The sequence below is a fragment of the Sorex araneus genome, chromosome X, assembly GCF_027595985.1.
Source record: "Sorex araneus isolate mSorAra2 chromosome X, mSorAra2.pri, whole genome shotgun sequence".
Classification (NCBI taxonomy): Eukaryota; Metazoa; Chordata; class Mammalia; order Eulipotyphla; family Soricidae; genus Sorex; species Sorex araneus.
Genome location: NC_073313.1, coordinates 157,571,079 through 157,582,472, shown reverse-complemented (window position 1 = coordinate 157,582,472; position 11,394 = coordinate 157,571,079). Strand labels below are relative to the sequence as shown.

Genomic DNA, 11,394 nt, shown 5'->3' with positions numbered 1-11,394 from the left:
TCCAAGATTACCACACCACATTTGATGGGGTTCAAAATAGAAGGCAATGAATCTTAGAGGGAAAAATACTTTTTTTTTACAGACTAGTATATTAAAAGCACAAAAGGTTCCACCTATAACAACATGTAAGTGATCTCTTTTAGAAGGGCTTAATGCCTCTGGGTGAAATACAACAATCTCCACATTCTTTCCTCTAAGAATACATTTTTTGTAGCATTTTCAGCTGTTTTTCATAACAAACAATACAAAATATATTATTTCGGTTCACTTTGGGGCGCAGATTGGGGATTAGGATGGAAATTTCCAAAATATGATGGTGGGAATGTGTCATGGTGGTGGGATTTGTGTTTGAATATTAAATGTAATGAAACATTGTGATCTAATTTATAAAATAAAAAGTTATTAAAAAAGAAGGTTGGGTGCTTGTGTGCATTTGGTGGCTGGCTGCTGCCGTTGGACGCATGAAGAAGGGAAGAGGGTCGCCAAGCTGGTTGATGATCAGTCGCCATTTATACCAATCTCTGTCCGGCCAATTATTCCATTCTCCGCACGTGCCTATTCCAGTCTCACTCTGTCCCTCATTCCAGTCCCCCATTGCCTCTCATTCCTGCCTCCCATTCCCCATCTCACAACTAGTTAGAGAGAAAATCCGCAGGAATTGGGAATAGCAATACTCATAGGTGTGGTTGGTTTTATAATCAACAGAGGTAAAGCCCTTCCTTCAGGGGAAGCTTCTTCTAGGACAAAATCTCTCCTGCAAGGAGATCCGCCCAAAAGCATATTTCCATCTAAGTTGTATTCCTTTCCCCTTTCCTCAGTCCAGATTTATTTAAACAGTCATCTTAATTTACTTCTTAATAATATTTCTAGGCATTTTGTATGGACACAGTAAGAGACATATAAAGCTTAAAGAATGGCCCTCCTGGCGACATCTCACTATAGATCCCTGACCACAGTCCTCGGGCCGGGTTAGTCCTTCCTAACCCTAGCAGGGTCCTTGTTCAATTACTTCTTTTTGGGTCATGACAGAATTTGTCCAGACCATTCTCTTACTTAAGTTCTATGGTGGTTGGCCTGTCCCTTTTCGATGCCAGGGTAACTTACGGCTTGTCTTGTTTTGATGCCAGGGTAGCCTAGGGCTTCCCCTGGGTCCATCCAGTCCTTTTGTCGAGACTCTCCTTTTGGGGTGTTAGGAACTAAAGAAAACTGAGACTTAAGTTGTGTAAATATGACAGATGTTCAGGAGTAAATATATTCGAAGTCAATTAAGTTCTCAAGTTATAAAAGCATAACATTAACTGTCTTCCTGTGTCTATACAGAAAGGACATTGCTCTAGAGTAAGCTATGCAAAAGACATAAAGGAAAAAGAAAACAATATTTCACTTCATATACAAAATCTGGAATCTCTGAAGAATCTGACTTAACAAGTACAAGGTCTTATTTGGGGATATATGTGATTAACAGATAGCGTAAGCAGAACACAGAGAAGTTAAAGATAAACACAGAGGAATGGGAGTGTCTCAGGCTCACTGTGATGGGTGTTACTCAATAAACCTAAGCTCCCTTCGGTGAGGGAGGAAGGACACACCAATGTTACCAAACAGTTTTTCTTACTGTACTGCAGTTTTGTGCATGGAAATTCTCTCAGAGGTCTCTTTCCTGGTTGCTAGAGTGCCCTACTTCTATGGGACCACTCATGACACTCTTGGTTGCTTCAGTTTTATTATATTTTCAATCCAATGTGATTCACAGGATATCCTGCTCTGCCACCTTGGCCCTGTTCTCCCCTTACTTGTGAAATCTTTTGAGAGATTTACGTTATTTCCTTCAGTTCGTGGTGATAATAAGTTCCAAAGCACCAGTTAGAGTGCATCATTTAGAGATGTTGCTTTATTTGAGCTACTCTGGGAGGCTGAGACTCGAGGGCAGCTGCAGTTGGTCAAGAGCAACCATCTTGCCATGGTGGGATTATATATGATGTCATGCAGCGAAAAGACCAAATGCAGCTTCTAAGCGACAAAGCCTTAAGAAATAGCAGGAGGGGAAGCACGCATGTGTGTGAGAGAAATCCTGCATCAGCCCCCCTGGGAACTGTCTGCCCTGGGAACTCAGTTCAGCTCTGAAGGCTGCCAGCAAGTTGGGTGCCCATCACTCTCCCACACCAATAACGGAAAACATCCTTTTTTCTCTAGAAAACATATGTACAGAAGTTGTTTCTAGAGGTGGTACAGAGTAAGAGAGACACAGACAGTCACAGAGAAAAGGTAGAGTGTATTCTGGGGTAGAGTGAGAGTATTGTTGACAACTATGTAAGTAGTATTACAAGATTTTTATGTTATAAAATAACTCAGTGTAACATATCACATCAAAACGGCAGAGAAAAAAATCTCTAATCACTTAATTAAGGCAGAAAACTCTTTGGAGACATTCAACACAATTTCAACACAATATAAGACTATCACCAATAGTAAGAATGGAGAAAAATATTTGCAAATAGTAAAAGTTATACGTGAAATGTTCACTACCACAGCTACATTGAATAGTAAATGGCTGAAAATATTTTCTCTACTAAAAGAATAAAATGGTATTTGCACTCACCACTTCCATTCAACAAAAAACTATTTGAAGTTAGAACAACTGATAAAAAAATACATAAAAGACCTTTTAATTGAAAACAGTAGTACATTTTTGTCATAGAATATATGCCCATGTATGGAGAACCTTTAAGATTCTACAATAACTTTATTATATCTGACAAAATACCAGAATGGTTGGACTAAATGTTAAACACTAATATTAGTGTATAACTAGCAATGAATATTTAAAAAAGAAAGACAAAAAGCACTAAAATTAACTTAGGATAAAAGATTTGGACATGAAAAACTAGAAAAAAATTATCAAAAGAAGGGGGCTGGAGCCATAGCACAGCGGGTAGGGCATTTGCCTTTCACCCGGCCAACCTGGGTTTGATTCCCAGCACCCCACACGGTCTTCCGAACACCGTCAGGAGTTACTACTGAGTGCCCAAGCCAGGAGTAACCCCTTTGCATTGCCAGGTGTGACCTAAAAAGCAAAAAAAAATTATCAAAAGAAATTAGATAAATAATGAAATATAAATGGAAAGTTATAGATTGTTATTTGAAGAAGAGGGCACCAACACTACCCAGAAAGATATTTAAATGAAATACAATTATCATAAATAAAATATTATCTTTTGCAGAAAAAGAATTGTTCATGCCCGTAACTCACATATAATTCAATGAATCCCCCTATTTTTTTTGTGTTTTGGGTCACACCTAACGATACACAGAGGTTACTCCTGGCTCTGCACTTAGGAATTTCTCCTGGCAGTGCTAGGGGACCATATGGGATGCTGGGAATTGAACCAGGGTCAGCAGCATGCAAGGCAAACGCCCTACCTGCTGTGCTATCACTTCAGCCCCCACCCCCCAAATTATTTTTAGGAAAAGAATTGAAGTAGAGGTCTTATAACTCATATCTCAAAAGCATTCACAACTACAGGAAACAAGATATAGATATATATATACACGATATAGAAACGCAATGAGAAACGTCTTTGATAAATAGACAAAGTAAATCATTCTTGATGTGAACAGTTCTGTACACTAGAGTTGGAGATGTAGGTAATGTGGGTAACAACAAGCTGTAAAGCGGTTTCGCTGCATTTTCCTTGCAGACTACTGGAAAATGCCAGAGACACTCAAACTTACTCAGTCTGCCACCCTCTTTCAGAAATCATTCAATGCCCCCTGAAAATCTCTTGAAATGAGCAAACAGAAAGCACTTGCCTTTCACAGTTGGGGCTGCTCCAGCCCCTGCATCACTAGCTCTGGTGCCCAGCCCCCACTTTGAGAAAGAGTGATCCAAGGGAAGCCGACCTCTCATTTTATTGCTGAGTCAGAACTGATGCTCTTGTATAAAGAACGAATTTCTTATTGTTCATGCTGTTCAAATCCAGCAAATGTTATGATGAATCTCCACCTGCATAAAAAACAAGATTGTGATATTTTACTTTACCAGAATTTGAAACTACACAAAAAATACCCAAATATCCCTCTAAAAACTCAAGAAATGACAGGGAGAAAGAAGATGATATGGAGAGAAGGGTCAGATTGAGAAAGAGGCAAAAAGAGAGAAGGTGGAAGAGGGAAAGGAAGAGAATAAAAGAAGGATTTGACAAGAGCAAAGAAAGAGGAGGAAGAGGTGAAAGAGGAGGAGGAGAAGGAGGAAGTGGATCCAGAGAAGAATCACAATAAAAATGAATGCATTTTGGCTGGCAAAAATATTAGGCAATACTTCAAAAAGGCTTTTTATCAGTTGAAAGAAAATATATTTGAGACTGGGGGACACTTGGGCACCAGATACATGAGTAGGGCCAGGTCCAGATTCTGGGCAGGGTCTTCTGACCACGAGGACTCAGCTCTGCGTGAAGGTCCCATCTGAACCTGTCACGGAGCGTGGACACAGGCAGGGACCTGTGCTTTCCCCACTGAAGCCGCCCCCTTCTCCAACCCCCTTGAATTTTCATCCTGATCCAGAGATGCCTGTGAGGACATTTCTATGGTTCAAAGTGGTGACACGGCTGTCACCTGTCCGACTGGGTAGAGGGTGCAGGAGACATGGGCATCAGCGGCCATAGTGTCTAATTCGGCTCTGCACTGCTGGCGAAGGGAAATGGAGGCAGGTTTAGTGATCTTCAGAGCAGGCACACTGCGCTGCTCAGCGAGGGGCAGCTGGGTGACAACAAGGAGCAATGCTGGGGAACCAGGAGGCACAGCACCGGCCTGCCTGAGTGGCTGTGGGGGAATGAGAGACACAGCACCGGCCTGCCTAATTGGCTACGGGGGAATGAGGAGACACGGCACCGGCCTGCCTGATTGGCTACGGGGGAATGAGGAGACATGGCACCGGCCTGCCGGATTGGCTACGGGGGAATGAGGAGACATGGCACCGGCCTGCCGGATTGGCTACGGAGGAATGAGGAGACACAGCACCGCCTACCTGATTGGCTGTGAAGGAATGAGGAGATACAGCACCGGCCTGCCTGACTGGCTGTGGGGAAATGAGGAGACACAGCACCGGCCTGCCTGATTGGCTGTGGGGTAATGAGGAGACACAAGCACAGACCTGCCTGATTGGCTATGGGAGAATGAGGAAACAAGCACTGGCCTGCCTGATTGGCTATGAGGACTGAGGAGACAGTACAGGCCTGGGAGGGAGAAATTGTACTGGGCACGCTATTGCTTTCTGTGCAGCCAAGCTCAATGCCAAGTATGCCATGTTGTCCCCTGAGGACCATCAGGGGTGACCCCTGAGCACAAAACACTGAGCACTCCCTGGCGTGCCAGCCCTCCCCAAACCAAAACATTTATTTTGACTCAAATATTTTAAAAGTGAAAGAGGTAAAAAGTAACTGATTCATGCATCTTCACTGCTGGAGGTTGAACTTGGAGTCCTTTCTGCTTCTGAGTTGAAGCCTTGTTCTAACCGCTGTAAAATCAAACCGCCGGGACTAGCAGCTCGTTCCTTCTCTAAATAACAGTTTCTAATTCAAAGACAAGCCTAATTCATCTTTGCATCTAATACCTGCAATGTCTGAATCTATAATGTGCCTCGAGATGAGGAATTAGGATGGAAGAAAAAAGCAAGGGGCAATACTGAATCACTCCACACCCAGGGCCTCTCACCTCTGAGCCCCTAAATTGCTCAGCACAAGCGTCCTTCTGACACCTACCTCAGGGCCCGATGTGCTTCTGCCCCAGGCGCCGAAGGGCCTCCTTCACGTCCTTGTTCCGCAGACTGTAGATGAGGGGGTTGAGCATCGGGATGACCAGCGTGTAGAACACGGAGATCACCTTGCCTTGCTCCTGGGACTCCACGGCCCCTGGCTGGGCATACATGACAAAGGTAGTGCCATAGAAGAGGAGAACCACAGTCAGGTGGGAGCCACAGGTGGAGAAGACTTTCAGTCTTCCGGATCCCCCACGCATCCTGAGGATGGTCACTATGATGTAGCCGTAGGAGACGAGGATCACAGCCATGGTGCCCACGATGATGAGCCCACAGATGCCAAACAAGATCATTTCATTGAGCGCCGTGTTGGCACAGGCCAGCTGGAGCAAGGCAGTCACATCACAGAAGAAGTGGTTGATGCGGTTGGAGCCGCAGAAGGGGAGGCTGAACGTGAAGCTGGTCTGCATGGAGGTGTTGAAGAGGCCTCCGCAGTAACTGACCAGCACCAGGCAGATACAGGCTGAGGGACGCATGGTGATGGGGTAGCGCAGGGGGCTGCAGATGGCCATGAAGCGGTCATAGGCCATCACGGCCAGGATAAAGGCCTCTGTGCTACCCAGCAGGGAGAAGAAGAAGAACTGGGTGGCACAGCCTGCAAAGCTGATGGCTTTGGAGGAGGAGAAGTAGTCAGCCAGGGCATTGGGAGCGATGACGGTGGAGTAGCACAGGTCCAGGAAGGACAGATTCCGGAGGAAGAAGTACATGGGGGAGTGCAGGCGGGCATCCCGGGTGATGACCACGATCATGGTGAGGTTCCCCAGAATGGTCACCATGTACAGGGCCAGGAAGATAGAAAATAGCAGGGCCTGGGTCTCCGGGCCCCCTTCGAAGCCCACAAGCACAAAGCCCTGCAGAGGTGCCGCTGAGAGGTTCCTGTGTCTGCGGGCTGGCATGGCCTGGGGTATGTGTTTGTATGTGATGGGAGCAGGGTGCAGAGAGGAGCTGGAAGACAGTGAAAGTGGGCAGATTCGTCTCACTATCTCTTCTGTGGCACACAGGATCCCCCACTGTTCACTCTCACTCCATTATCCATCTTTTCTTTGTCCAGATGGTTCAGATCAACCTGAAAAGCAACATTCAGTGATGAAGCAAATCACAACTACTCTGAAACACACCCTGAGGGTGCTTCTCTGGTGTGAGGGTGTCAGAGGCTTCAAGAGGGAGCCCTGAGCGGAAGCCCTGCCTGCACTCTGGCTTCTGCTCTGCACCAGGGTATTCCAGAGCAGGTCATTTCTGCCCTCTGCTGGGCTAGGTCACCCTGGACTCCATGCATGCTTCACTAGTCCCTTAAGTTCAGAACTGTTCTCTGAGTGTATGCCCCATCCCGATATACCCACTCTCAGTCTCATTTCCAGACCATGCAGAGGGCAGGTGGAACTGGGCACTGGGTGGGTAAGGAGCCGCCTGTTCAAGAGCTCAAGCCCCATCTTTGAATCAGTGTCATGGCACCGTGCTTCTATAGCACTGTTCAGGAGACGTCACAGAGGGTTGGGAAAGGCATGCAGGCTCCTCTTCACTCTCAGACCTGGTCCACTCTGTGGCAAGTGATCAATGCCTCCCATATCCACATGATGCCCCCCGGCTCCCACCAGGCCTCAGGCTGTCATGACGTTACCTTTCAGGGCAGAGCCTCGGCTCAATCAACAGAGCAACCTGCATACCCAGGCTGACTGTGTCGGACTCTGATGATGTATGAAGGACTGGATCCTTCCTTCTCTGAATCCCGGGCTGTAGTGACAGTGGACGAGGGTGTTTCTGGGGCCTCAGGTCGAGGGTGCTGGGTGCTTCTGTCTGACTGCAAGGGGTCCCTTGTTTGGAAATAATGAAGTGGGTGGCTCCGTCAGAGTCTAATGCCTGCCCCCGTGCAGATACACAGCATCTCAGGGTGCTTGTCCTTTTGGCACTTCACGGAAAGAGTTTCTCTCTCTGGCTCAAGAGGGACTTGACTTCCCTAATGGCCAATTAGGTAGAGCTTGGGCTTCTGCATTGCTCTGGGACTCCCTCTCACCGCAGTCCTGTGTCCAACCTTCCCTGGGATCCTTAACACAGCAGTGGGAGCCTGGAGTTCTGGAGTCCCCCGGGGCCTGCCGTGCGTGAAGCCGCACAGGCAGAGAGGGCAGCCTGGTGTGCTCGCTGGAAAGCTTTCTTGGGGCTGAGGGAGGGACATCAGTCCCTAATCCAGAGAAGCAGTTTAAGGAGCCTGCTCTGTCCCTTGTCATGAAAATGGAATCATATGAAGTATATTTTCAGATTACAATGCCGTGAAGTTAGAAGTTAATAACGAAAAACTAGGACAAGTTTCAACATTTGCAAACTGAATAGTTTTAAATGGCCATTGAGTCAAAGAGAAAATAAAGGTTAGATAAAAATATTGTTCAGAAAGAACAATAATAAAGATAAAATCTATTAGAACTTACTAAACAGAGGGGAAAGTGGTACAAAAGAGGTCCACATTAGGGTAGAAGAGAAAGTTTAAGTAAATAGCCTTACCTCAGAATTTGAGAAACTAGAAAAAACTCAACAAATAAGCCCCATATAGGAGAAAGGCAATTATAAAACTTTGAACAGAAACCAATGATACAGAAATCAAGAAACAGTACAATCAATGAAACCAGAATCTTGTTTATATAAATTTTAATTGTATTATTTATTTGTTTCTTTATCTACTGTTTTTTTTTGGGGGGGGCACACCTGACAATGCTCAGGGGTTATTCCTGATTCTGTACTCATTACTCCTGATGGTGCTCAGGAGAACATATGGCATTCTAGGGATCAAACTTGGTCTGACACATGCAAGGCAAACACCCTCTCTGCTGTCCTATTGCTCTGGCCCCAGATTCTGATTTGGTAAAAGAAATAAAAGATTTTTGGAGATCCGGAGCAGCCGCGCATGACACGGCCCCTCGGCTCCCTAGAGACTATGATCCGGGAGGTCTACTAACCCATTTTGACACCCAGAGACTTACAGAAATGCATCTAGACTGTGAGCTGAGCTACAACCACATGCCGCCCAGGGAGGGGGAAGGATCTTCTCTCCTAACGCTTTCTTTCTGTGGGGAAGATAGCAGTGTCAGCAGCAGCATCGCCCATGTGGCATCCGCCATTTTCTAGGACTCACAACCCAGAGATACTAGCTTGTCTTGACGTGGCGCGCAAGAGATCATGGGATGGGGGTGTTACTGGCACACCCTCTGCCCAGATGAGATACAGAGCAGCTGCACACGACACGTCCCCTCTGCTCCTTAAAGACTATGATCCGGGAGGTCTACTAACCCATTTTGGCTCCCAGAGACTTATAGAAATGCATCTGGACTGTAAACTGACCTAAAACAACAGAAATCCAAAACTGCGCGGCTGCGTCCTATAATCTTCATTCTCAGCAATGGGAAACAAATTATCAAATGATTCCTTTTCAGCAGGTTTGATTGTTGGGAAGAAATTCCACATAATAATAGTCAGTTCTCTGTTGAAATATTGAATGTATCCAAAGTATAGAGAGAATAAAGTGAAGATCATTGGCCACTTAGACGCGGGGGGTGCGGGGTTGGAAGGGGGGTATATTGGGGTTCTTGGTGGAGGAACATGTGCACTGGTGAAGGGGTGGGGATTTGATCATTATATGACTGAGACTTAAACCTGAAAGCTTTGTAACTTTTGTCATGGTGATTCAATAAAATTTTTTTAAAAAATGAAGCCAAAAAAAAAGAAAGAAAATTGTTTTTTAAATGAAGCGAAAAAAAATGAGTAAATTAAAAGATTTTTAAACCTTAACTGCTCTCCATGGGAGAAAGAGAGAAAACACAAATAAATCAAATCAGAAATGAAGGGGGATATTTTAAAACAGATATATTAGAGGATCAAAAGATAAATCAATTATGAATGACTATGGCATTAAACTGGAGAATTATTAAAATCAAACAACTTTCAAGATTAAATCCAGAGGAAGAAGAAAACCTGACCAGGCCAATCATGAATAAGGAAATTGCAATTTCAATATGCAATTTTCCCAAGTACAAAGGCACGGGTCAGATGAGTTTGCTACCAAGTATTGAAGGAACATTTATTACCTATACTTCTCTTTTTTAAAAAAATTTTTTTAGGCCATCAGGAGTGCCAGGTATTAAACCTGGGCTGGCCATATACTAGGCTACTGTTCAGTAGCTCCAGCCCAATATTCGCCTCAAATTCTTTTCAGTAACAAAGGAACAGAATCATGCCTAATAACTTTTAAGAAACCAACATTATTCTAATGCCAAAAGTGGCAGATACCAAAAAAGAAAATAATAGACCAATAGTTGCAATAAATCTGAATTTAAAAATCCTCAACAAAACTTTTATTTTTGCTTTTTGGGTCACACCCAGTGATGCACAGAGGTTACTCCTGGCTCTGCACTCAGGAATCACCCCTGGCGGTGCTCAGGGGACAATATGGGATGCTGGGAATCAAACCCGGGTCGGCCGCGTGCAAGGCAAACGCCCTACCCGCTGTGCTATTCCTCTAGCCCCTTCAACAAAACCTTTAAACCCAATCCAACAGTATACGAAAAAGAATCATATTCCACAACCAAATGGGATTCATTCCAGATATGCAAGGATGGTGTAATATACATCATCTGTATCACTTGTTATACCGTTGATCTTCGATTTGCTTGAATGGGCGCCAGTATAAGTCTCCATTTGTCCCTGTCGCGTGCTAATGTAGCCCAATGATATCTGCTAGCTCCAGGAACTAGAAGAGCCTCAAATAATTCATTCAGGGTATTGACGAAGAAGTCTGACCATCTTGCTGGTGGGCGGCCACACGTTTTTTTGATGTCCCGTGGAATCCAAGTCGGTAATAGCTCTAGTCCAGTGGTCATCTCTGAATCGCATTACATGTCCGGTCAATCTGATTTTCGAGGCCTTGGCAAATGAGACAGCATCCTTGATTCTTGATTGTCGATGGAGGTCAGAACTCCGGATTTCGTCTCTCACTTGAGTGAAACGTGATACTCCAAGCATAGCTCTTTCGATTCCTCTTTGGGATACCCAAATAGCCTTCTCATCCTGTTTGCAAAGGGCCCAGGTCTCTGAGGCATATGTTAGTGCAGGCAAAACGGTGGAGTCGAAAAGATGTGCCTGGAGCCAGAGGTTCTTCGTCCTCTTAATCACTTCTTCGATGCTCTTGAAGGCGTTCCATGCTGCTCTCTTCCTCTTGTGCAGTTCTGGTGCCAAGTCATTCGTCATGTTGAGTTCTCGACCCAGGTACACATAGCTGCTGCATCCAGAGATGTTTGTTCCATTGAGAGCAAATGGAACATCAGGGACTAGTTCGTTTTTTATGAACATCGTTTTGCTGAGATTCAGCTGTAGTCCGACCTTTCCACACTCTCAGTCCCACACTCTCAGTCGAAGTTGGCCAGCATTTGTGCCCCTTGGCTAATGTTTGGAATGATGAGAACAATGTCATCAGCGAAGCGGAGGTGGTGTAGTTGCTGACCGTCTATCTTCACTCCCATTCCTTCCCATTCTAGTCGTTGCATGACATTCTTGAGGGTGGCACTGAAGAGTTTCGGTGAAATGGTATCACCCTGCCACAC

General features: G+C 45.2%; 1 protein-coding gene across 1 annotated transcript; it reads right to left on the bottom strand.

Moving 5' to 3' along the window:
* Nucleotides 1-5,757: 5,757 nt before the first annotated feature.
* LOC101555763 (olfactory receptor 12-like) lies at nucleotides 5,758-6,708 on the bottom strand. The gene has a single exon (XM_004620644.1). It carries the CDS (start codon nucleotides 6,706-6,708, stop codon nucleotides 5,758-5,760), a length of 951 nt encoding a protein of 316 aa, XP_004620701.1.
* Nucleotides 6,709-11,394: the final 4,686 nt, after the last annotated feature.

What these genes read in the sequence shown, in the direction of transcription:
- LOC101555763 (XM_004620644.1), bottom strand. Translation starts at nt 6,708, where the DNA reads ATGCCAGCCCGCAGACACAGGAACCTCTCAGCGGCACCTCTGCAGGGC.